The sequence below is a fragment of the Rhinolophus sinicus genome, chromosome 11, assembly GCF_057876585.1.
Source record: "Rhinolophus sinicus isolate RSI-liver-muscle chromosome 11, RSI-T2T, whole genome shotgun sequence".
Classification (NCBI taxonomy): domain Eukaryota; kingdom Metazoa; phylum Chordata; class Mammalia; order Chiroptera; family Rhinolophidae; genus Rhinolophus; species Rhinolophus sinicus.
Window position 1 is genome coordinate 22,638,406 of NC_142511.1, and position 27,294 is coordinate 22,665,699.

At 49.0% G+C, this 27,294-nt stretch overlaps 1 protein-coding gene and 1 long non-coding RNA gene across 2 annotated transcripts in view; one reads left to right on the forward strand and one right to left on the reverse strand.

Annotated features, from left to right (window-relative positions):
* Positions 1 to 23,801, forward strand: RAB7B (RAB7B, member RAS oncogene family). Its single transcript, XM_019752538.3, has 6 exons — positions 1 to 222; positions 8,132 to 8,199; positions 8,696 to 8,822; positions 9,530 to 9,745; positions 15,618 to 15,743; positions 21,660 to 23,801. The coding sequence occupies exons 2-6, from the start codon at positions 8,147 to 8,149 to the stop codon at positions 21,738 to 21,740; spliced, it is 603 nt and encodes a 200-aa protein (XP_019608097.1). The 5' UTR covers positions 1 to 222; positions 8,132 to 8,146; the 3' UTR covers positions 21,741 to 23,801.
* Positions 6,439 to 27,294, reverse strand: part of LOC141569328 (uncharacterized) — a 21,938-nt gene continuing 1,082 nt past the window's right edge. The window contains exon 2 of the long non-coding RNA XR_012492853.2: positions 6,439 to 6,756. This is a non-coding gene — a long non-coding RNA (uncharacterized LOC141569328). The remainder of the gene's footprint in view (positions 6,757 to 27,294) is intronic.

Below are 27,294 nucleotides of genomic sequence, written 5' to 3' on the forward strand. Positions count from 1 at the left end.
GAGGTCACCCAGGCCCAGCCTCTTTTGCAACTTTCCCAAGTCTGTGCATGAGAGGGAGAGGAGGAAAACTAAGAAGAAAGTGGCTTGGCCTCAACAAACTCTTTTTGCTCCCAAAGCTTTTTTCCTCTGACCGGGCTGAGACTGTTGTTCTGAGAGGAGAAGCCCCAGACCAGAGAGAACTCCCGCCTGCCCTCGGAGGCTGAATGCTAAGCAGCCAGAGCTGTAAGTGCCCTGCAAGTTTTTATTGGTTTTTCTGTCTATCCCAGCAGCTCCCAGATGTACTTGTCTTTTGGTGGGGAGGCGTAGGAGCAGGGGATGCAAGGATAAGGCTTAGGACCTGGCAGCTGAGGGCTTAGATCCAGCCCAAAGACCCCCATTTGGGAGAACCTCCCAGGGCATGGCAGCGAGCCAGGCAGAAAAGACTCCCCGCCCAGTCCAGGGAGCTGGGGCCCGGCTCGGGGCTCTGCACAGGCCGTCAGTCTCCGGCAGGAAGCTGCCAGCACAGTCAGAGGAAGGACAGCCAGACACCGGAGCCCTGTGGGAGGGCTGAGTCCAGCCAGCATCAGGAGTCCCCTTGACACATGGACAGGGTACCTTCTGGGATGGAACCATCTTATCTAAAGGGACTCATCGGGGAAGGGGGAACCCCTACAGTAGGAAAGTGTCCCTCTTGTTTTAAATCATAAGTATGTCTCCTAGCACAGCTCTGCAATGCAAGGCGAGCCAATGAACAGAGTCAGACAGACCTCAGTCTAGTCTCAGCTTGCCTCAGGAATCCACTGGGCTACGATGGCATTTTTTAATTGCAAAGTGCCCTATAAGTGCTAGGCATTATGATTAATAAAAGTAATTTATTTGGGCTTACCAACCAATCCTCCTCCACACAAGTCCCACGGTGACAGTAACTTGTCTGTATCCTCAGACTTACGGAGTGCGAATGCACAGTAGGCATGCAGTACATGTGCTGGATGGATGGACAGACAGATTGGCAGACAGATGGAGGATGGATGGATGGATAGATAGATGTACGGGTGATAGGTAGATGAATGGACAGAAGGATGCGTAGGTGGATGGATGGAAAGATGGATGTATGGATGGATAGATAGGGATGAGGATGGGGATGGATAGATAACTACTTATGGAAGACTCAATATTCCCAGCATGGCTCAGTCTCATTGGAAGGACACAGAGAGATGTGAGGTGCTAGCCTGCCCTCTGAGCACTGCCTTTCTACTTAAAAGAACTTAAAGAACAGGAGTGCTGAGCCTCCTGACGCCAGGGCTGTGGGCACACATCCCAGGGCTGTGGTCTCCCTCATCCCTCCTCCTGGTCACGCAACACAAATGAGGCAGAAGACTACGTGGGTCCTGGTTGGGGCCAGTTGGTAGGGAGAGGAGGGAAGTGGGAATGTGAGAGCAGAGCAGGTCCAAGAGTTCTTGTAACTGGCCCCAAGCCCTAGGGTTCTTGATTGATTGATGATTGATTGATTGTGAAGAGCCATCAACTCAGTCTTTCTTACTCCCCAGGGACTGAGCTGTACTGTAGTTTTGGTAGATGGGCAGGGCCAGGGCTCCAGGCTGAGAAAAGCTACCAGGCAACAGGGGGAGAAAAGACAGTCACAAGCAACGGAGAGCAGTGGCCTGCCAATTCTGCTCTGTGTGGCCCTGAGCTGGCTGAAGGCAGCGCCCTGCATTCCAAGCCTGTGTTTCACTGTTACTTAACAACGGAGGGTGATGACTCAGCCTGGCCTCTAGGAGGATGCCCTGGTTTGAAGCATCTGAGTCAGCTGAGTGGACCAGAGGAGGTTTAAAATAACAGCCTTTGCCAAAGTCCAGCCAAGGGATAGCACTGAGGACATGGGAAAAGACTTCAGCCACCACCTGAAACCTGCACGTGCCTACAGCCGATGTCTCCCCCTTAGCCTCCTTCCCTTGCCATTGATACAGTCCTCGTCACCCTCTTGTTGCTGCCAGTTGTCTTGAGCCCAAGGACCAGGCTATTTTAATACATAGAAGCCCCCTCAACAAGTTCCTGCCCTTCTGGGAGTGGGGTAGGGGAATCTGCAGTGGCAGCACCCTTTAAGAGCATATCCAGGGGAAGGAGACCAGGGTGGGGTGGGGTAAGGGGAGCTCAGAGTCAAGGCTAAGGTGAGTTACAAGCATCTGGAGAAGAAAAGACTCAACTAAAACTCAACGAGAAGACTTTGAACCCCAGAAGGGTTGGCATGTGGCAGAGGAATTGACATTGTCCATGTGGCTCCCAGGAGAAATTCGCCCCTAGTTGGGGGAAGAAGCTCTATGGAGGCAGGTCTGGCTCCATCCTTCTATGAATGTGGTGGAGACAACTCAAGCACTAGATGGGAGATTGGACTACATGACTAGAGGTCCTTCATGCAGGCTCCACTGGGAGCTTGAAACCAGCCATGGTGGGAATATTTACACCATAGAAAGTGGCAGACGGGCTGGCCTGGTGGCTCAGTGGTTGGAGCGCCATGCTCCCAACACCGAGGTCACTGGTTCGATTCCCACAAGCGCCAGTGATCTGTGCCCTCCACAGCTAACATTGTGAACAGCAGCTCTCCTTGGAGCTGGGCTGCCGTGAGCAGCTGGTGGTCGGCGTGGGCTGGCTGGGCTGCCACGGGCTGCCGCGGGCTACTGTGTGCTGCCATGAGCCACAATGTGCTGCCGTGAGTAGCCAGCAGCCATCGGGAGTGGCCAGCAGCCAGCGAGAGCTGCTGTGAACAGTGACCGACTGCCTCAGCCCGGGGGAGTGCAATAGCAGCGTGGGCCAGGGAGCTGTGTCCTACACAACTAGCCTGAGAAACAACAGGCTTGAACCAGAGTTGGGGGGGGGAGGCGGGAAAAGGTGGGGGGGGGCGGGGAAGAAAGTGGCAGGCACTGCAAATCTGCCTTCCCTTTGCCCCCTAGTTGTTAACCATTTATCTGGATCTTCCCCAATTTGGGAAGCTAGTTGTACTATAAGAACATGACACATGCTACCCCGCAGAATATGCCACAGCCGTGAGTGATATCCATTTTACCAAAAAGGGAACAGTCTCACCATGGTTAAGTAATTTACCAAAGGTCACCAATGTATGGAGGTGAGTGAGAACTCTGACTCCAAAACTTGTGATCACTCCATGGGACCAGGCAGCCGCCCTCTCCTGCAAAAAATGATTTGTTCTGTCAGGAAGTTATAGTCAGATGACTTTGAGCTGCCATCTGTCTACGTGCTCCTTTCAAAGAAACGTTAAGTCTTTATTTGATATTTTTTAATTACAACATCTGAGGCTCATGTAACGAATTTTAACACAAGACATACGTAAAATAAAACAATAACCCCTCCCCTCTAATCTACCTTTCCCCACCTGCTAGTAATCATTTAGTGGATGTCTAGCTGTGGCTTTCTATGTATTTACAAGAAAAGCATAAATATAATATCAAACATGTAGTCACACACATAGAATTATTGTTTGTTTTTATACAATTGGAATCATACTGTACAAAATCTTCTTTTTACTTCAATTATCATCATATCTTCTACTTGATTACTTTACTCTCACTCAGAGTATGACTACATTCTAATTTATGTAGTGTCTTATGAGGGACCTTTAAGTTATAACAGTGCTCTTTAGCAATCATTTTTGTACAAATATGTATTTGAGTATATGTGTATTTCTACAGAAGAGATTGCTCGGATTACAACCTAGGGTATGAGCATATTCAGTTTTGCTACTGTCAAATTGCCCTCCAAAACAGACTGTGCCAATGCACACTCTATCGACAATATACAAGTGTTAACCCTACACCCTTGCCAACACTAAATATTATCAATTTTTTTAAAAAATTTTGCCTTTCCAGTGGGTAAAAAAGTGGCATTTTAAAATTTGCATGGCCTTAAAGATTAGTAAAGTTGAGTTATCTTTTCAAAGCCTGTGACTAATTATGTATGAGACTTCTACTGGTTACTCACTCATATTCTTTGGCCACGTTTAGGTTGTATGTTGTCTACAGATTGCTTTATACATCGTGAATATTGATCCTCTGTTGCGCATAACATGCAGACGTTTTACCTCTCTCCCTGCCCCCAGGTTTTCCCTTCAGATGCACACCAGCTCTGCTGTACCATATCAAATCCATCCCACACAGCCCCCAAGCCTCCCCCCCGAGCACCAAGTGGCAGGGTGTGGGATCTTCAATCCTAGGTTTGCAAAAGGCAGTAGAACCTAGCAGTTAACAGTGTGGTCTCTGGTGCTAAGCCTGAATTCAAATTCCGGTTCCAATTCCAGACTCTGCCACTTACAGGCTGTCTCTTTAGAGATGAACTACCTGACTTCTCCAAACATCTGTTTCTTCAATAGTAAAATAGAGATAATAATAGTTTCAATCCCACAGGCTGTTTTCTTGTGTGCCAACAACAGTCACAAAATAGCTAACATTTCTTGAACCCTTAATTTGTTCCAGTAAATGTTCTATAATAATGAATTATATGGTACAAATGTATTCCAGTAATGTATTAATTCATTTAGCCTCACAATGGTATGCATATTATTTATCTGAATATTCACAAAGCCCTCTCACAGTGCCAGGAAATAAATGTTAGCGTATAGTGTGAGCCGCGTGGCAGCACGGCGTATCACAGGGTGAACACCTTCTCCGTTTCAGGCCTCTCTACAGCTCCAGTTCGGCAGCCCCTGTTCCCTCCACTCCCACTGTACCTCTTGTCACTTTGGCTGCCTTTCTCTCAATCTCCTCCAACTCTACTAGGGTTTTGTTGGGCTCACCAAACCTGAGCCCAGTGCCCTGGGTCCTGTGCACACAGATTCTATGGGTTCGGAGGTTGGAGGCAACGTGGCACAGAGGAGCCTTCTGTGCCTTTGATTCAAACAGTAGCTCATCCATGTGCTACCTGTGTGGCCCTGGAGGAGTTACTGAGACTTGGCTTCTGTGAGCCTCAGTTATGAGCATCTCATAGGGCTGTCTGGAGGCTTCCCTAAGCTTTACAGAGGGCACAGAGCAGCCCCCGCAGGGTCCTTTCCCACCCTCCCAGCTCCCTTTTGTTCTGACTCCCTTTTGTTCTGACTCCCTTTCTAAGGCGCTGTGTTGGTTTCTGAAGCTAAGTTAGTTGCACCAAAGCCTTTGGGGAAGAGCTCACCACTGCTCCCACTCCCCTTCCAGAGTGGTAACTGAGGCTTAGGGGCCTGAGCCTTCAGGGGCTTGTGAGCCACTTCTCCCTTGGCTGTTTTCCTTGTGGGCAGCAACGCCCACTACAAAATGTCAGCCTGGTTAATACCTTGAATTCTCTTTCTCGCATGTCTGTCTGGAGCATAGGAAATGTTGCATGGATGGATGGATGGATGGATGGATGGATGGATGGATGGATGGATGACAGGACCCTTGGTCTGACATTCATGACCCCACTTAATCTTGCTCCCTCTCCAGGCTTTCCTCTCTCCACACCCTTGACCTCACCCTTCCCTGAAGTAAAACATCCACCTTCTCCAGTCTCCTCTTCCCAGGTTATTCCCTTTCAGAGGGTCATTACCTCCCTTTGAAATATCAGCCCCAACTACATGTCTCCTTTCTTCAGGGCCCAGTTCAATCGGCTTCTCCCACCCACCCCCCACCACACACACACACACACACACACACACACACACACACACACACTGAATTCCCACAGCACTTTCTCTGTGCTTCTGTTGGAGCATTTGACACTTCCTCTCTGGTAATTGCTTAGCCCCTATCCTTTCTCCCCTGATGACTCCCTGTGTAGCAGGGGGTGGGAGGGTGGGGGGAGCCTATTTGCTTCATCCGTGTGTTCCCCCAGCATCCAGGTCAGGGATTTGCATACAGTAGACATGCAGGCACTTGTAGAATGAATGCATGAACCATCAAGAAGACCTATTGCCCACCATGCCAACCCAGCCCTCCTGGGTAGAAGGTCCAGTGCCACCAACTCTGGCTCCCTTGACAAACAGCTCTGAGCAGAGCCTCAAATCACCTTTGGGCCATGACATGGTTCATGGAGAGATCCTAACAATTCTCGGCCTCTAGGCGCCCCCAGGCAAGGCTCTTGTGGCTCAATGAGTTACAGCCCCAGTAGATAAAGCATTTTCAACCAGAAGAGACCTTGAGTCTTGGGGACCCAACTGGCTCATTCTCTAGTTGGAAAGTCAAGACTCAGAGAGGTGAAGTAACTGGCCCAAGGTCACATGGTGGCAAAATGAGAACTATAACATTCAATGCTTTAGGACATCCAATTTAGAGCTTTCTCCAAGCACCGGAGGAAACTGGCCAACTTTTGACAGTTTAGCCAGGCAAGATCAGGTCAAGGTTTACTCAGTATGCCTAGTGCACCCAAGGACACAAGACCTGTTACCAGATTCAGGTCCGGTGCCACTTGTTGCCCGAGGCCCACAAATTTGCGTGACAAGTGTTGATGAGGTCAAAAGCATATTTTATTCTAGATGCCTGCAGCTAGGGAAGATGGCGGACTAATGTCCAGGAGAAAACCACCTTCCCCAAACGGGGACTAATCAGGAGGTTTTATAGTCAGGCAGACAGGTCCGGGAAAGAACAAAGAAAGGTGGGACTTAGTCATTAGTTTCGGAGCTGACAGTTGAGAAATCGCCTCCCAGGGCCCAGTCTGCTTCATAGGGTTATCTCGAACTCAGCAGCCACAGCTGGAGTGTGTCGTGCATTGTCAGCAAAAGTTGCATGGGAGTTGCAACCTTGGATCCCCGTGTCCGGTTGTCTGAAAATGGAGAAATTGTTATTTCCAGATTAGTGCTCTGCTGATTAATTAGACCAATAAGGTATGTATAGTCTTAAGAAAGGGAACCAACCAGTCATTGAATCAAATAGTGAAAGGGAAAAACAAGGAGAAAATAGCTGAATAGCGAGCTGTGATGTGACTGAACTAAGTCTAAGTTATTAATTTTCCAAGCTTCATCCGTACAGACCCAGGAGTTGAGAATATGTGTGCATTTAAGGGTAGACCGAACGAGCCAGTTAGCACAGTCCCCTGCAACAGTTTTGCTTTATCTTGTTAAATAAAATAAAATGAATAAGCACATAAATTTATATATGTCTATATAAAATGCATGCACATACACATGTATTTTTCTCTAATAGTAACAATACATATTTGATATGTTTATTGTAAAAAAATTGGAACATACTAAAAATCGTAGAGAACAAAATTAAAACCATATAATTTCCTACCACTCGGAATTAAACATTTAAATTTTGTATGTACTTCTTTCTAGAACTTTTTCTATGCAAGTAGGAATTCATTTTAGTATTTGTGGTTGTACTGTATGTACGGTTTAGTGTCTTCTGTTTTCTGTTTGGATCCTATGGCAGCACTTCCCCCCATTATTATAATATGCTCAAAAACTCCATTTCAGTGACTGCTTCATAGTTCATTGTGTGCCATGATTTATTTAACCACTTCTTTAATGTTGGATGTTTATAAATAATTCTATGAAGAGCATTCTTCATAGAGTCTTTGCCTGCATTTCAAATTATTTCCTTAGGACAAATTCCTAGAAATGGAGGTCAGGAACATGTTTAAGACTCTCACTACTTGCTGCCAAGTAGCTTTCCAGAAACATGTACCAATTACAACCCCACCAGCTGCCTTAGAGAAGAGTCTTTGATTCTGCAATTGCAGCACCACCTTGGGCTGGGGAAGGGGCGCTCTTCCATCCAAAGCCACTCTGGCAGTCCTGACAATGGACCCCTTGTCCTGCCCCATCTCCTTTTCCCCGCACTCCTCTCCATCCCTGGCTCCAGGCTTGACTGTCTGTACAGCCTCTTTTTAATCCCCTTTGGCCTTCCTGGAACTCCAGGCTGCCTCCAAGAACAGGGTTGGAGGAACTGAGCCTTGAGAGCTGTACCTGTCCTGTGTGGTCACCACCCTGTCAGCCTTGGGGAAGCCTGCAGGGGATGTTAAACAGAGGGTGTGTAAGGGTTGCTGAGTTATCCACCTGTTTTAGAGAACCATCCCACCCAAGTCCTCAGCCCAGGGCACTGTGACCTTCACATCTAGGAGGGGAAAGTTGAGGCCAGCCTCAGCCACAGGGGACTCTCTGGCCAGCGTGTGAATTACTTGTATTTCCCTACAGACTCTGAAACCCTCCATGAATCCCCGGAAGAAGGTGGACCTGAAGCTCATCATCATCGGATCCCTGGGGTAAGCCAGGCTCAGCTTAGGGTCTGGGGGTGGGAAGCAGCCCCCTAGCCAAGGGCAGTGATATGTTCCCACCTCTAGTGGTCATTTTCTGATGCAGGGTGGCACCAGGGAGGACATCCCACACCAAGGTAGGGAGCTCAGATGGGAGAAAGAGGCTGGGTGGGCCAGGCTACCTGGTTTCTGGTCCAAGCTCTGCATAACAAGCCACTTAGCATCTATCTGCCTTCCCACCTCCCGCCACATACAGGAATAACCTGACCCTTGCTTTGGGGCACTCGGCTCTCTCCAAACCTCTCTGCTCACTGGTTCCTACTTCTAGAAACCATTCCCTAGTCCCTTGTTACTCAAAGTGTGGTCCCCGGACCACAAATGTTAGAAATTCAGAATCTCAGGGAGAGACAGTGGTGAGAGGGGCGTGGTAAGATTTTGAGAATGGTATGGATGTGTGTGTGTGTTTGTACGTGTGTGTTCACATGTATCTGGGTTTTTTCCTCAGTGTAGGAAAGACCTCTCTCCTCCACCAGTATGTGCACAAGACATTTTACGAGGACTACCAGACCACGCTGGGGGCCAGCATCCTCTCTAAGATTATCATACTGGATGACACAACTTTGAAACTACAGGTGAGCAGCCCTCCCTGTCCCTTTTGAACATACATACCTGAAAATCACCCCCCCATTCTCTGGGCAGCAATGTGCACCAGGAGCTAGAATGGTGCAGCACAGACACCAGTAAACTTCAGCTCATGGACCAAATATTGTCCACCTGTCTTTGTAAATAGATTTTACTGGCACATAGTCATGCCCATTTAAGAGCATGTTCTATGGCTGCTTTCAAACTACAGCAGCAGAGTTGAATAGTTGTAACAGACAGTACGGTCTGCAAAGCCTAAAATACTTACTATGTGACCAACCCTTCACAGAAAAAACTTGCTGATCCTTGATCTAGAAGGAAGAGCTGTAATCCAGGAGTTGTGAGGCCCCTCTCCTATTCTCAGGTTGCCTGGAAAACTTGGCGAGTGACCTTGGGCAAATCACTCTGAAGGTCCAAGTCTATCAGATGGGAATAACACTGCTTGTCCTGATGACCCAGGGGGAAAACGAGAGCTTAGATGTGAAAGTATTCTTGGATGCTAAGTGTTAGTGGCAAGATACCGTAGTGTGCGTGGGTGACAGGGTCAAGATGCCCATGTGGGAAAGGACCACATGCACCTGTGCCAGGGCTGTGTGCTCCCTACCCAGGAAAGGAAGCTTTGACATGATGTGACCCAGTTGAGCCTATCTCCAGCCACTCATGACAGCCCCATGGGACGGCTGTTCTTCCCCTCCAGATCTGGGACACAGGCGGACAGGAACGGTTCCGCTCCATGGTGTCCACATTCTACAAAGGCTCTGATGGCTGCATCCTGGCTTTCGATGTCACTGACCTAGAGTCTTTTGAAGCCCTGGATACCTGGCGGGGTGATGTTCTGGCCAAAATCATTCCAATGGAGCAGTCCTACCCCATGGTGGTGCTGGGGAACAAGATCGATCTGGCAGACCGGCAGGTACCGTTCATTCACTCGTTCACCAAACACTACGTGAGCACTCATATATGCCAGGCACTGGGTCAGGTCCCACACACACAGAGCTGAATCCCACAGTCCTTACCTTAAGCATTTCGCATCTAGTAGTGGTTACAGATACTTTAAAAACAATTATGATACAATATAGTAAGTGTAATGATAGCGATATACCTTGGATATTTGGAGACCACAGTGAAAGTGTGTCTATTCAAGCCCAGAGTATAGGGAGAGCTTCCTAGAGGAGGTGGCTTCTAGGCTGATGAAACAATATGAGCAAAGTCAAGAAATAGCATGACGTGAGCTGAGCACTGAAGGCAATTTTGTCTAGAGACAGAGAGTAGAAGAATTAAGATATCTGAGGTAGGCAGGTGGAATTTGAATTAACCTATAGAACAGTATTTCTACCCAGGGAAAGGTAGGGGGTTATAAGAACTTGAATCTACAAATTTTCTGAGAAAGTAATATATGTTTCTTATTAGCTGAAGCGTATTCTGGCTCATCTGACTAATGACTTGACAGCTCTTCTGCTCCATGGCTCCCATGACCCCACTTGTGTAGGGGTTTATGCAGTGGCATCAAGTAGAGCTCTTTTCATCGCTGCCTATTAATGAGAAAAGACAAGAGGCAGAGCTAATTTGTAAAAGATGCTTTGCCCTGTTTCCTTTTGACTTGGATTCCTCAGATGCATGTCAGACACAAACCCACTGTAGCCACCAAACTCCAGGGGTCACATGTTCAGCTTTCCAAGTGGCCTCCTTGAAGCCCTCTTTTGGTGGAGGTAAGGCCTTACCTGATCTCCCTCTTGTGAGGTGTGTATCCACAACACAACGCTCTTCAAAGAAATCCTTTAAAATCCTCCTTTTCAATCTTTTTGTATCCATGCTGTGGGTTTTAGAGTCATCTAACAGATTCTTGGTCATGCACCTTTGGAGACATGCAAGGTCCTGGGAGCAGTCAGTCTCCCGACGCACTTTACAGCTGACATCTATCAAACTGTAGTGCCTCTGGAAACTTCCACTTTAACACACTGCTTCACACACCTGTACAGGTCACACGGTGGGAAGTTGAGGGAGTTCAACACTGAAAGTTTGACTTTCTCTCAGTGAAATAAGAGGCACCATCTTATGTTGAGAGGGAACCAAGTAGGAGTCTCAAGAATGACAGTGAAGCTTTGCCAGTTACTCTGGAAAGAAACAGGTGAAGGAGCTAATCCAGAACAAAGACAAGAACTGATGGGTGACACTCAGGGCTCAACTGAAGGAGGGGGCCAGGAGTTTGAAGCGGAGTCTGTTTTGTGTTGTTCTTCAACGGCCGTGTGTGGGGTAAGAGCCACGAACAGGGACCTAGGACTAAGGTCTTTCCAGACAAGAGTAGCTGAGAAGTAGAGCTGTGAGGGCACGGAGAAACCATGGAGGAAAGAAGAGCAACAAGGAGAGGATTGAAGGGACAGGGACTGGGCTGCCACAGGTTGAAGGGAATGAGGACATGCGGGGGCTGAAGGGAAAGGAGACTGTGGTCACAGACGGGGAGGCTGTATTTAGTCTTTTACAGAGGTCCTAATTCTGGCTCTGGGAAGAAAGGCTGAAATGGAGAGAAGGAAAGAAATTGCGAGGCTTACGTGAGAGGTGGAGGCTACAGGGTGAGGTGGAGAGGAAGCCTCACCAGATTGCAAATGTTCAACCAATGAGGGGTGCTGGCAGGATGGAGAACAGAGGCCTTGAAGGGATTGAGGGTGTCCAGTCCAAACCTCAGGGGGGATGAGCTTTGTTCTACGGAGAGAGGAAGATAAAGACTTGAAAAAGCAGTGGAGGCCCAGGTAAGCCCAACCCCGTGTCTGGGATCAGTGGTGAGTCTGTTTTGTGTTGTTCTTCAAATAGCCCCCACTGGAGAGGGAGGTGGGGGAATAGTGACTCCAGCAAAAGCTAAAGTTCGGCCAATACAGGGAGGTGAGAGAGGATCCTGGAGGAGGGAAGACGGGGAGACTTTGTCTTTTCACAAGATCGGCCCAGGGAAACGGTTTGCAGGGGGGAAGAGTCGGAGGACCCAGAGGTGAGGAAGAGCTGAGCAGTGATGCAATAGGACAGGGAAGTGGAGGAACTGGGTGTGGGAAGAGCAGAGGGACTTCAATTCAGAGACCCTGGATCATAAAGCCCAGAGGAGAGGCAGGGAAGGGATTGCCCTCAAGTGTCCTGACTTTGGTGCAGACGGAGCAGAGAGGACGGCCGGTCACTGGCTGGGTGTGGGGAAATGGAGAAGGCTAGCTGAGCGGTGCAGCCGGTGCTGGGAGAGGGTGGGCCAGGAGGCACGCGACGTCGCGTTTGCGCAGGCTGAGTGGGTAAGAGCTGAGGACCAGTTGAGCTCAAATTCACAACCGCTTGGCCAGTTCCCGTTTCTTCATCTGTGAAGTGGAGACCAGACACAGGTTTCGTGAGGTTGTTTGAGGATTAAAGGAAATGATTCCTATTAAGCACCTGGGAAGGTTAATAAATGGGAGCGATTGTCATCCTCCTTCTTCTTATCTCCAAGTTGCGGGTTGGGAAAATATGAGAGCTTGTCCTACTCAATAACAAAAAATAATTATTTAAAATCTATTGCTAAGATTTGGGATGACAAAAAAGTATTGAAGATGGATGGGGGTGATGGTTGTGAATGTACTTAGTGTCTCTGAACTCTATACTTAAATATAGTGAAAATGATAAATTTTGTTTTACGTATATAAATAAAACACACACACACACAAACACATACACGCACACATACACACACATATGTTCAGAATGATTTTAAAGAAATCACTGACCCAGATTTTTTAAAATCTCTACTCCTTCTACAGAAGGTAATAGTAGTGAAAAAACAGTTTGTTTGAAAGAACAGCTCTGGGCCGGCCCGGTGACTCAGGCTGTTGGAGCTCCGTGCACCTAACACCCAGGCTGCTGGTTCGATTCCCACATAGGCCAGTGGGCTCTCAAACACAAGGTTGCCAGTTCAACTCCCGCAAGGGATGGTGGGCTGCGCCCTCTGCAACTAACAACTGCAACTGGACCTGGAGCTGAACGGCACCCTCCATAACTAAGATTGAAAGGACAACAACTTGACTTGGAAAAAGTCCTGGAAGTACACACTTCCAGGAAGTTCCCCAATAAAGTTCTGTTCCCCTTCCCCCACCCCCACCCCCAAAAAAGAACAGCTCTGCTAGCATCTATGCTGCAAGGAATTTATTCACTAGCAAGTGAATTCTTTGCTCTATGCTCAGGTAGGCAATTTTTGACTTACCACTGATTCATAATGTTGGGAGTTATGTTTTCTGAAAATATTCTTTATTTTTGGTGGTGGTTTAAGATGTACTTGACACACTAATTTTAACCCATATAATTGATCATTTTAAATGTATCTGTGATGGAAAGCATCATAAATAAGATTATGCAAACTAGACTAATTTTGTCAAACCTTTGACTTCTGATGAACTAGAAGAATTGTAACAGGAAAAATAAAATGTTAACAGTATGTTGCCAGCCAAAAACAAAACTAATGGAAGTAACACTTCCAAAATTTTCATACTTCCCATGTCCCCAAGTATTACACCTGAGTTTATTTCCACAGTCAGAGCCAAAGTTATAAATAACTGTTATTTTATAAATAAAAGGCAAGACAATTTTTTAAACCATGAAACTGTAACTGGATTTGGAGGAGAAAAGTAAAAACTACTGTCTAGGTAATTTTCTTCCCAGGCCAGCTTTCTGAAGTTGAGTGGGAGAGGTGATACGGATAGAAGAAGAGTGTTAATTTCTATCAACATAATCTTCCCTGATATCTTGGAGTTATGTGTTTAATCATTGCGTGTGAATGGAACAAGAAAAAGCAAAGGAAATGAGATAAAATGTCTGTCATAACCTGGTCACTGTCCAATAAGAGAAGAGAAAGCTAAGATCAGTGGGATATAGTTGTGGGCTTGTCTTCCTTTCTCCGTTGTCGGGTGACCTTGGGCAACTATCCTGGCTTCTGTTTCTCATGTCATTAAACATAAAGAATCTCCCTGCCTCCTGGAGGAGACTTTGTTGCATTTCACTTCAATGTTTACTGCAACTCTGGGGCACCAATGATGTGCCCAGTGAAATGCTGACCACCTGATAGGGGTGGGAAGCTGGGCAGGGGCGTGATAGAAAGAAGGAAGGAGTGATCAACATGGTAAGTCCAGCCAGCCCTTGTCCTCAAGGACTTTAACAGATACAAAGCTCTTTGTGTTCCTAAGATGCCATCCAGGTATCACGTGTTAATTTCTAATGATTATTTCCTTGTTACTAGTGAAGATTCTTCCCCCAAATTGTTCAGGATTTTCCCCAGCTGTGAGGTTTCTTTGTGACTCACCAGGTCTTAGGCATCTATGCTCCACAGAAGGGAGCACTCATGGCCAATTCTGAGACCCCTCTCCCCAAAGGCAGGAGGGTCTTAGAGATCAGAGGCCAGGACCACAGCCAGGGGGTTTCTCCTGCTCTGCGCGGTTCAGCAGCTCCTGGGAGAGTGGCCAGCAGAGCCTGGGCATGGGAGGTGGAGGTGTCATCTGGGCTCCCCAAAGGGCAGGCTGCTTAGTTGACCCCAGTGTCCACTCTCCAGCCTTAGGTAGCAAGCCTCACAATGCCAGAGCAATGCTGGGGGACAACTGAGAGGCCTGTGAAAAAGAGCCATGAGGCCTGGGCCCTGCTGCCACTCCTGAGACCAGGATGGCAAGTACCAAAGAGACAGGGGGCAGTGATGGTACCTTTCATCTCAATAAGATGAATTCCCAGAAGCTGCAGGCGAGAGGGAGACAGTTTGACAAGGGGCAGTTTCTGATCTCCCCCTGCTGCACTGTATTCTGGGAGAAGGGCCCCAGGCACAGCAAATGTTCAATATATGGTCATTTCCTCGTCCCCGAAATAATTAGACATTAAACTCAGTGGTACCAATTGTCTTTGATGTAACCTGCAGGGCTACCAGAGTATTTTCCAATCGAGCATCCTCTAACTGTGACCAGCCACCTACATTTGGGTAGAGGTATACTCATTCAGCCTGCACTGAGCAGCTCATAGCGCCAGGCCAAGAGCTAAACAGGCCCTGACCCTGAGCTCAAGGAACCTACTACGGTCCAGTAAGAGACAGAAAAGCAGTTCCCGCAGTGTCCCGCAGAGGGCAACTCAGATGCCATGGGAGCACTGAGCTGGGGCTGCATCCAAACTCTGCCTTTCTCCGCTGTGTGATCTGAGGCAAATCGCTGAACCTCTCTGATACTCAATGTTTTTATGTAGAAAGTGGAGCTAATAAGGGTTATTGAGAAAATTAAATGAGTTAATATGAGAAGATATCTAACACAGTATCTGGCCTGTAGTAGGAGCTTATCAGTGTTCCTAGGACTCTACTCTGAGTCTCTGCATAGCAACAGGCCACCTGGGTGTGGGCCTGGTCATCCAGCTCAGGAAGGAAGCCCTCGTCCCTAGTTACTGTCTGTCATGTCCATCTCCTTTTGAAGGGACTGAAGGAGCCAATGGCAGGAAGAAGCTTCCAGTAGGCCTTTGGGAGGCAGCACAGCTCACTGGGCTCTAATTCTGCCAAGCCTGTGCTCAAATCCTGCTCAGCCCCACACTCTGAGCAAATTCTTGTATTCCCTAGTCCCCAGTTTCCTCATCTGGAAAGTGGAGCTAACAAGAGCCATCTCAGAGATTTAGGTTAAGAAATAATACGTATATAGTTATGGACACATGGAAGTTCTCAGTAAATACGAGTGATGGTGGGGATGGTGGGGATGGTGGGAAATGTGACAATGGTGGGGATGGTAGGGATGATGATACCGGAACAGTGATCATCTCTTCCCTTCATTCAGGTGTCACAGGAGGTAGCCCAAGGCTGGTGTAAAGAGAAGGATATTCCGTACTTTGAAGTCAGTGCCAAGAATGACATCAATGTGGTCCAAGCCTTTGAGATGCTGGCCAGTCGCGCTCTGTCCAGGGTGAGTGGCTGTGGAGCAACACCTTCCCAGGTTGCCCCTAGGATGGGGGAAGTCAGGAGCTTTCAGAAAAGAACATATTGGGCACAGGTAGGGATGTAGGTGGAACAGTTTTGCTCATGGTCTGAATTAATGAGCTACTGAGTGGGCTCAACAGGACTGCACTCTGGAACCAGGATGCCAGAGGTATAAAGCTACCTTCCTGTACATAGTTGGCGATCCCTCCATCTGGCTGGTTATCAAAATCATTTGTAGAGTTTCTAAAAAATACCATCCTGTCCCCCTCCCCTGGATATTCTAATTAGTAAGGGTTTGAGAAGTGATGATCTAATCCAATCCTCATTGGTGAGAAAGAAGCTCCATGGTGCCAAGTATTTGTCCAAGTAGAATATTGAGTCTGCAGGAGACGCTGACATCCTCCAAATCACAAAGATGGATAGATGTAGACTCTGGGTGTGATCATTCAACAAGCACATGTTGAGTGTGTCACGTGTGCCAGGCACGACACAGGGCGTGGGGCCCCACACACTCAGGGGGCGACAGACAGGCACGTGAGTGGTTGCGACATAAGTATTATATGATGGGGAAGGACTTGGCGATGGGGCCCCAGAGGAGGGGCACACAGCCCACACTGTGGGCGAAGGAGGGAGGAGAGAGAAGAAGAAAATCGTGGAAGGCTGCCTTGAAGCCGTAGCGGGGTTTTAGTGCCATTCTGATGTCGTTTGGAAACTCAGAAGAGGGCCCATGAGAAATTAGCACAGGGCGGAGGTCAGCTCGTTTTATTATTCTGCCGCATTTAACCAAGGCGGGCTTCTTAGAAGAGGGGAGAAGATCATCACGGCAATGATTTTGAACTGAGGAAGTGAGCAGATGAGGATGAGAGACTGGAGGTTTCTCCTATGTGGAAGTACTTGCCACCGTGGGGGTGACCGGCCTGCCTGGCCCTGCTCTGCCAGCTGCCCTGGAGAGAAGCACTCCAGGGCCCAGCCCAGGGGTGTCCACAATGGAGAGAGGCAGCAGCCACCTCTAGCGGCTGCCTAGGGAGAAGGCTTGAGCTTGCCATCCTTATACCTGGGAGCCGTAATCTCAGGGTTTGCCCTCTTGGGCTATTCTTCTGTTTCCCAGCCCCCAGCCCCCAGTCCTCATCGTCTCATGTTGAAGGGAAGCAGGAGGGCATCCATCTAGCACATGGTCAAGAAGTGTGGCTTTTTTATACATAGTCCGTATAGCTGGCTCCTAAAATACAGACGTGCCCGCTCATGCCATTCCCCTGCAAAGCTAAGGAGTGTTGTTTGACCTTGCATGGTGATAAACGGCCCTCTGCAGACACCGTGCAATGATTGCCAACCGCTCAGTCACAAGGACGTTACAGCAGCCCACAGCCAGTGTCTCTGTGTGGTTAGCATCTGTCCCATCTGGAGAAGGACTCCTCTAGTCTTCCTGCTGTGTCACTTTTATGATGTGTGGTCTTAGTAGATGGCAGTTTGTCTGTCTGTTTTTTTTTGTTGTTGTTTTTTAACGTCCTCCTTGCCAAAAGAATTTATTGGCAAACCATGTCAATCCCTCATTTTGATGGGGGGGAATTTACTGATGAGAAGCCTGGAATTCACAGATGTGGTGTCTGCCTGGATTTGAATCCTGCCCTGGTGCTTTCAAGTGGATTTGAATCCTGCCCTGGTGCTTTCAAGTGGACCCTTGTCAAGACACGTGACTTCTCTGAGCCTTAGGTTCCCCTTCTATAAAATGGAAATAATTCAATCCTGTAACTATTTCTTAAGTTGTCAGGCTAGGACTGGAGGTATGGTCCAAGGTCAGATAGAGAAATAAGACAGTCACAAATATGTAGACAGTCCTGAAGTGAAGTAAGTGCCACAGGGGGAGCAAGGTTGAGTGACTCCGAGGCAGCTGGTGGCGAGGGTGGTGAGGATGCCTACCCAGAGAAATGGCACGTGTGCTGGGCGTCGAAAGACGATCCTCAGTTTGCAGGACATGGGAGGCCATTGGGATTGTGAGCAGGTAGAACGGTGGGGAGAAGAGCGTGGCTACAGGCCCAGGCAGGAACCCACACGGCTCATGTAAGGAACCCACTGTGTGTTCCGTCTGTCACGGAAAGAAACATGGCACGGAGAGAAGCAGCCGCATGGGGCCATGGTGGGTGATGAAGCTCATAAGGGCAACAGCACCAGATCACAAAGGCCTAATGACCCCAATCAGGACGTCAGGCTTCTTTCAAAGCCGTAGGTCCATGCTTTCCAGACCACACTGCTGGACCTCCCAGGGCACACAATAGGGCACGTCTTTCCGCAATGTCTATATTACCCAGAAATTTGGAGGAGAAACATTTTCACGTTGAAACAAACATACTTACTAAGGCATAGAATGCAAAACTTATGTGGATTTTTAAGGTGAAACTGGAGTTGGCAAACCTACATTTTAAGGTCAAACAAGTTTTCAAAGACATTTCCTACGAGGGCTCTCCCTCTCACTCACTGTGCCCTTGAGCAAATCATGCAGGCTCCCTAAGCCACTTCCCTCCCTTTAAAGTACGGACAACAATACACTGCTCTGCTCATGGGCTTGTTGCAAGGGCTACATAAAATAATACCACGGCACAGTGAAGGTATTAAATAAAAAGTAGCTATTTTTAAACGGGAGCTATGTGTAAGGGTTTTCAGCAGGGGCATTGCACGCTGCATAGGGGACCGGCTAGGTGGGTGATTTCGAAGGTACTGTAACAGTCCGGGCATGAGAGGGTGGCGGTGGTGAGGCCGCGTGGATGAAGGACACTTCGGAGGGAGAACTATGAGGGTTGATGATGGGTGAATGCAGGAGAAAGAATCAGGAGCTGTTTAGGTTGGTGACCAGGTTGCGAGCTTGGCAAATGGCGGACGATTGATTAGGGCTGCAGTGGACCAAGACAGAGAAGAGAGGGAAAGCAGGCGTGTCACAGGGGCAGGACTATGCAGTCTGTTGGAGCACGTGGCATTCGGGGGTCCTTGAGCTTCCTGGAAGTGCTGAGTTCTGCAGTGAGCTCGGGGTGGAAAGAGCAACTTTCGAGTAGAGCATTGTGTAGTAATAACTCAATTAACGTTTTGAAAGGAAAGAAGACGGTTACTTTTGTGTCCCAATCTGGCTACTTTCAAGGATTAGAACATTTAGTCATTGCAAAATATGATTAAGAATGCCCTCAGAATCAAAGAAGGGACATCCATCAGTTTCATGGGATTTGGGATGGTAGATTTTGCTCTCACTTAGTTGGCAATACCAAGCCGGCTGGGGCTGGTCAGGCCTGGTTCCAGTCGCATGGGCTGCAGGACAGAGGCCAAGTTCCTTCAGGGCTAATGGGAGAAAGACAAAACTGCCATGTCCAGGAGGGAAGCAGATAAGCTCGGTGAAATCATAGGGCCTTAACAAGGTCCTCAGGAGACAGATCTAAAGGCAGGGCCATGGAGGTGACCAGGCTGAGAGGGGCAGACGCCCACAATCACGCCCCACTGAAATGCTATGTGCATTCGGATACTATGTGTGACTTCACAGTGAGAGGCAAATGTTTGTCAAGAGGACCAGGGCCTGGAGAACAGAATTACACAGGAAACCTAACTGTGGCCTGCTGGTTACTTAGACGTTTTATAGGAAATCGAGGAGGGACATTATCCAGTGACATTATGTCACCAGTGGGAAGTGCTCAGGACTGACTTGGACCTGGGAGGTGTGACTCTTACTGGGTGCCTGAAGACAGCTCGCCTGAAGACCTCAGCTGTGCCGGTGTGATGAATGAGGGAGTTTCTCATGCCTTCCCTAGGCACCCTCTTTGTTCCCAGAACAAAGGACAAAGGAGCTCAGAAAGCCCACAGCTATTCTGGGCACTCAGAAGCTCCTTCCCCAAAGGCTGGCATTGTGGACAACGGAATAGGTTTCTTCTGTTCCCGGGGCTCTGGGGTCCTAGCCAGGCCTTGCATGGATGTGGCGATGAGGCACACTCAGGGGTGATGAACCAACAGGCCCTGCCCCTGGGTCCAAAACATCCAGCTAGGAAAATTCCTGATCCCCTCCAAGGTCTCTTCGGCTTTCACGATGACAGAGGGACCACGAAAGTACCAAAATAGGAGAATCCTTTCAAAAGCCTCTCTCACTGGAAGAAATAGATCAGTTGGCATAAAAAGGGACTTGAATAGTAATGCTCTACTCTTCCCTGTCCCTCACTGTGAGGTTTACAAGTGTCAGGATTTTCACTACAATAAGCTCAGTGGAGTGAGGGGCCCCTGCACACAACAGAAGGGGCCAGTTGGAGAACGGGACAATACCCAGCGCTGCGTAGGCCAGAGCCCACACCCCAGGCCTGAGTGGTGCTGGGGAGACCACTTTCTCTGCTTAGGCACCTCAAGGAGGGACTCTGCTCTCAGGGTGAAAGCCGGGGAAGCACCGGGCACCCTGGGTCGGGTCTGTCAGCAGTGGGCTGGGGTCGTCCCCAATAGAGGGCATGACTGAGCTGAGGTGTGGAGACACCCCAGAGGGACAGGCTTGCATTTGGAGAGACTGCTCCCCACCCTCAACACTAATCCTGTGTGTTAAATATCTATATATGATATAAAACTCTAATAACTCGAAAGAATTTGCTGAGGGACACTCGAGGCCCGTCATCCAGGCTGATTAAGGGTGGTTGGTGCTGGGCTGGCCCAAGCCCATACCAAAGAGGGGCTGAAAAATGTGGGCTGTCCATGAAACAAACTATGCTGGATCCCACGTCTGCCCCAGGAGCTCTGTGCCGCTCAGTCTGAGGGTGGCAATAAGTAACAGAACATCAGGGGGACTTCTCATGTGTCTTGGGGGTCACCATCATTAGGGGGCATCAGGCATGCCTAACACCACTTCCTGAGGTCCAAGGTCATGGGCATTGAGGGTTTGGTTGACATTCACCACCTGGGTGCCTAGCCAGAGCCCTAGATTCAAGGAGGAGAAAAAATCAGAATGAAGACACCATTGCTGTCATGGAAGTTGTCCCTTCAGAGGGCACTGCAGATAGACCACCAGGCACAGTGTCGCCTCCACACAGGAGGCTCTGCCCTGCTCAGGGCCACACCAGAGTATGTCGAGCCATTTACACACAGACTGGGTGTATGACTGCTCGCTCACTCCCTCTCACACACGCAGCTGTGGGAGGAGCATGAACGCTGTGAGCTCAGTGACCGGTGAGAGCAGTGGCAGAGTGAAGAGATGGGATCCCTTTTAGAAGAGCCTCTTCAGCATGTAGACCCATCTCCTAGAGGAAGGACCCCCTCTCCCACCCCATCCTTGCCCCTGAACCAATCGGGGTGGGCCTAGGTGAGAAGTGACCAGGCTTGTCAGACTGAGAAGGGGCTTTCTCTGGACCTTGTTGGAACAGGTGCGTTCGGGAGGGTGGGCACAGAGGCACGAAGGCCAGTAGAAACACTGACTATTTGAGGGAGGCCTCCCTGGACATGGGAAGAACAGAGGATTGACTGGGCTTCTCCAGGTTCTAGGGTGAGGGTGGGGGAGGTTGGGAGGTGGTCACGATGAGAGCAGGTTGGGGTGTGGAGTATTTGCGAGGAGAGGCCTCCAGCAGAAATGGTGAGTGGGCTGTCACCATCTCTGCGGAGGTCAAGCATGACCAGTTCCGCTGTAAAGAAAAAGCTGTGGGACCGGATTAGAGGTCAGGAGATCTGGGCCCCTGACCCAACCTCCCAACTGCTCTGGATTCCCGAGAGACACTGGAGGATGAGGTGGGGCAGGAAGAGGGTGGGAAAGGACCAGTGGCGTCTTCCTCTGAGCCTCAGTTTCCCAATAGCACAATGGTGAGGGAACAAAAAGCCCAAACGCCATGGGCCATTAGGAGACAGAGGGCAGACGGTGCTCCTTGCCTCTCAGATGTGAATGCTGACTTCTCTTCTCCTTCCCCAGTATCGAAGCATCTTAGATAATTACCTCACAGACTCCATCAAGCTCTCACCAGAAGACCAGTCCAGCAGTGGGTGCTGCTGACCTTCTCGACTCCCGCTCTGGATACCCCGAAACACAGCCTGCCCTGGGCCGGGTCATCCCAGACCCCACCAGCCCCACTGCTGGCCCAGGCACGGCCCAGGCAGCCTAGACTCTGTGGCAGAGCCCTTGATCCGCTCACATCTGGACTGGGCCCCGAATTAAGCCCCTGCCTCTGGGTGAGTGTAATAAGGACAGGGCTGGGCCCTCAGCGGTCCCGATGAAACAGAATGTCACAGTTAAATCCTGGCCTGGAGGAGTCACCGTTCTCTCACTGGCTCCAACGTTCCTGCCACCTGCCCTCCCCAAACATACGCCTGCTCCAGAATGCTTATCTCTGCAGATAGACAGGCCACTGCCTGTGGAGTCCTGTGGACAGGCCTTCCTGGCCCATGCCACCACACATCTACAGAGCCACAGCACAGTTCTGGACAAGGGTGCTGCTCAGCTTCCCTCAGTAATAAGGGCCAGGGGGCCTGAACCTCACATGAGGCCCTGCTTCAACCCGTGGTACAGCTGTCCAGTCCTGAGACACCCCTGTACCCCTCCAGAGTATAAGACTGCAGGAGCCCAGGAAAAGCCACCAGGGACTGGCTCATTCCTCCTTGCTGGGTGCTCAGGCAACTCCCATAAATCTTTCTGAGTCTCAGCTTGTCCGTCTGTTAAATGGGGGTGGTATATGCCCTGCCTACATCAGAGCATGGGTTTGAGGACCAGAAGCTCCGTTTAAATCTCAGTTGCTCTTGTTGATATGCATTTACTTATTCCTTCAACAAGTATTTTTGAGTATCATGTATGATGTACTGAGGTCCAGTGACAAATGAAACACACAAGGACCCTAATCTCCTACATCCTACATTCTGGTGAGGGAGAGAGGCAATAGATACCAAATTTACACAGATATTTTCAAGTAGCAAGTAAGTGCTTAAACGAAGTGGAACAAGGTGACGGGGTAGACAGGCACAGGGGCTGGGACTGAGTGCTAGTTCAGACAAAGTGGTTCAGGAGGGCTTCCCTGAAGAGGTAACATTTGGCCCACGGGCTGGAGAATGAGAAAGGGGCTGTCACCTGAGAGCTGGAAGAAGAGCATTCCGAGGAGAGAGAACAGTAAGAGCCAAGGCCCCAAGGCAAGGACAAGCTTGCTGTGTTCTTGTGAAAGGTCATTCATTTACCTGCTGGATTCAAATCTGCTGTCCCAGAGACAGCGAAGGGGACCCCACCCCTGGACGGCTTCTTGAGCCTCTGCCCGCTGGCCACCAGAGGGCAGCAGTGCTCCTCCCTTCCAGGCTGACAGAAGTGTGCACGCTCCAAGGACACTCCAAGAGCGGCTGTTTTCCTTGTGCTGCTTCTCGAAGCTTGTTCATGGGCTCTGGGCATGGTCAGCACTTTGAGATTTGTGAGGCAGGACAATGCCAATTTCTTAAGCTTAGTGAGAAATGGGCAAGAATTGCAACATCAGTGATTCAGACAAGAATCCACATTGGTGGAAAATACTTGAATGAGGGGCCTGGAGAGCTTATGGCTTCTCTGTCCCTGCAGACTGTAAAGCCATAATCTTTTTCTTCTGGCTACAGACCGCATAGATAGTGCCCAGTCTGAAGGGGGCAGACAGGATGACCTTTTAGGGTCTCCCTGGCCACAGAAGTGTCCTGTCCACACAGAAGTATCCTCCCTGAGCTCCAAGCAGAGCTGGGAATGTTAGCCTATGACTTCTGAGTGTCATCTGACTCTGAAGATTCTCCTAGAGGCAGGGGAGTGGAGTCAGAGTCAGGGAGGAAGTTTGGGGAGCCTCTTCTCCCCACCCCAACTGTGGAATAAGAACTGGCTTGTCCTAGGCAGCGGCATAGACCTGGCACAGGAGCAGGTGACCCGGAGCACAGCTCTGTCTCTGCGTCCTTCATGGGGGTGGCATTCTCCACGTCACTCAGGCTCTCCTGGGAGTCAGCCAGACTGTGGATTGGACGTAGGGAGTGTGGGTGTGTATGCAGTAGCTGTGCACAGCAATGGACCTGTGGATCATTTCTAAATGTGTGCACCAGTTAATAAATGCGTTCTTGGTTTTTATCCTTTGTGGTATTTAGCTATTACACTTTTTAAAGGTCTCCATCATTCAAAATTTAAAATATACTAAAGGGAAGACAACGAAAAGTAAAGCAGGACCAGCTATATGGCTGTGGGGGCCCAGTATAAAATGAAAAGGCCCAACCCCTTACTTCAAAATTAAGAATTTCAAGGCAGCAACAGCGGATCATTAAACCACGTGCGGGGCCTTCTGAGTGCAGGCTGCACACACTATGAAGCGATCCCTGAGTGTGCAACTACGTTTTCAGTGCCTCCAGAATGATGGAGCCCCTGGCGAGGCCCACCTGGGCCGCACACACACTGCAGCTTGGAAATAAAAGATTCCACCTTTACAAGAGCCAGTGGAGATTCAACCCCAGGCCCGAGCCACAGACAGAATGTTCCACATGGGAGTGGAAGTAGGAGGCTGAGAGCCCACAACAACTTCCCTCCTCTCGTGACTATAGGACACACTAACCAATCCCCAGAGCACAGGGAGCTGAGCTGACAAACTGCAGACTGCCCCCCTCCCCATCCCTACGCCTACCCCTGAACCTGAGACTGGCCCTTGGGACCCATGCAGCAGGGGCGAGTATTGGCAGAGGGAGGCAGCATGTGGGGACTCTGGCCAAGTAGAGCGTGCTGCAGCCTGGACAGGAATGAGGCAGTGCTTCCTAGGGCCCCTTCATTGCCATCTCTTTAGAGAAGAGGACTTAACAAGACTGCACTGACCCAGGCTGCCCTGAGATCCAGCAAAGCCCTACTCAGAGGGAAACCTCCAGGCAGCTAATGAATAATAGAGAGAGGATCCATGCCAAGGCCAAGGGTGGCATATGCCCTTGAGGCTTGAGAAAAAAACAAAACCAAATCTTATCACCAAATAAACCTGGATTGGGCCCGGCTGGGTGCCACATGCCCAAGGGGATTTGGGAAAACACTGACTTTTTCTGTTTGTTCCCGCTCAGCAGAGGCTTCCTCACTGCCTTGTCCACCCGCCACAGGCAACTCCCAGCAGAGTCAGGCACGTGGCAGGCACCCACAATGCGCTCTTGTTCCCGGTACACTGTCCAGGGGCAGCCACACAGCAGCTATGCCAGCAGCAACACCCCAAATTAACCAAGCTCTGCACGGCAGACCCAGCTGTGACAGTGGAGCATCGTGAGGACATGCCTGCTATGCGCACCCCTGGAGGGTCCCTCTAGGATGTATGATTTGGGGGGCAGGGGCCGAAGAGGACCAGACGAGATGGGAGGTTTAGCTCAGTGGAGGGCAATGGACTGTACCAGGACTCTGTGTGTATGTGGTGTGTGTGTGTTGCAATATATGTATATGTGTCTGTGTGTGTGTAGTGTGTGCATGTGGAATGTCTATGTGTGGTTTGTGTGTAGCGTGGGGTATGTATGTACTATGTTCATGTGTGTGGTAGAAAGGGGGTTAGGGACATAAAACGTCAGACAGTGGAGTTCCCTTGTTGAAATACCAAAAAATTATAAATAAGTTCATAAGATTGGAGGAGAACAAAAAAACAGGTGAAGGACTCCTGGGTGACAGGGGGTGGGTGGGACAGTCACACCACTGAACGCCTTCCCCGTATCAGTGAACCCCCAGGAACTTCTCTGTTTTCCAGGATGACAGATGCGTTGCACCTCGCTACCCTGGCCAGCGGGGGACCTCTGTCAAAAACACTGGCCCCTCTCTGGCCCTTCACCTGGCCAATCCCACCCTAGCTGTTAGTTATCAGCTACAACATCGTTTCCTCCGGTAAAGCTGCCCTGACTCTCAGACCTGGTTAGGGGCCCCACCATGTGTCCCCATAGCCCCCCATTATCTCAGTGCCAGAGTGTCAGCTCCACTAAGATGGAAGTGCCATGGGACAGGGATTTTCATCAGTTTTTAGTCACCATCATCTCCCGTCCCCAGAGCAATGCCTGAGAAGTGGTTGGTACTCAATAAATATTTTTGGAAGAAACAGCACTTGCAATACTTCATCATAGTTGTTCGTCTGTTTACCCTTAGATTGTATCTCCCTGAAGGCAAGGTCTGTTTCGATTCATCATTTTAACCCAATACTCAGCATAGAGACTGGTACATAGTAGATGATAAATAAATATTGTGGAATAAAACAGAATGCTACACAGCTATGTTTAAAAAATGATGAACTGTTCTATGTAATGACATGGAGTAGATATCTGAGAGGCATGGTTATGTGAAAAGGCAATGGCAGAACACTGTTGATAATAACCTACCTTTTCTCTAATAGGAGGTTTAAATAAGACTTTACATCCATTGCTGCTGTACGTATAAACTCTAGAAGGATGCATAAGAAATGAATGAAAGTTGTTACCTTTCACTGTAGGAACTGGGCAAATGGGTGTCAGAAGTGGGAGCAAGACTTTTCCTTATATAATTTTACACTTTGAATTTTGACCTCTTTGAATGTATTACAAAATCAAAAATTTAAAAGAAGGAGAATGAATATTGGTGGAAGAAAAAAAAAGGTAGAGGAACAAGCAAGAAGAGAGGCGGAACTCTAACCAGAACCTACCTGCTTCCAGTCAGTTACATCCCATGGCCTTGAATCCAAGGCTGACAAATTTGGACTCTGTTGCAAGAGGATGCTCACATAATAAATTCCCCGTGCCCATGTGCTCTGGCGAAGATGCCAAGTCTCCCAGGTGGGGCAAGATCACCTCGAGTTTTCTTTGTTCTCCTGTGTCCTAGCGGAGGATCCTGTGACCTGGGATATCAGTCAATAACTGAGTAAGTGTTTCCAACCTCAGAGGCTCAGCTCTGGAGATAAACTATCAAGTGTGTGCACTGCTCTGTGAATTACAATGTGAATCACTACACTCATGGGTAGGTATTTTCCAAGGTTATTCACAGGGCTAACCAGTGAGTCAAGACTCTGCAGCCCCCTTTCCTAAGCCCAACACTGACCCCTGCAAAGATCCTCCTCAAGCTGATGGGCTTTGAGGTAAACTGGCACAGCTACTTTTTGGCTGTTGAATAAAAGGCACCACATACAGGCCCTATGACCCTGTAATTCCATCCCTGCACATATGCAACCCTTGCTGGCATGCACCAGCGGGCATGATCAAGAATTTTCTTAGTAGCATTGTTTGTAATAGGAGGGGAAAAAAAGGAAAGAAAGAAATGAAATGACCTAGATGTCCTTCCACAGAAAATTGGATAATAAAATGTGGTATACTGAAACAATGGAATTTTACCGACGTGGAAATAAATACACTAATGCCACATACATCAGTTGGGTGAATCTCAGGAGCGTATGGAAGATAGCAAGCCACGAAAGTCATACTGTACACTATTTATGTAAAGTTCAAAAGCAAGAAAAGAAAGCAGTTTACCCGCACACATATTATCACAAATGCAGGTCGTTAAACAACAAAAAACACACAAACAAGGTAATGGTGAACCCAAAATTTAGATAGTGGTTACCCTGGATGGGAGTGGGCTGGGTTGGGGGGAGCGCAATAGG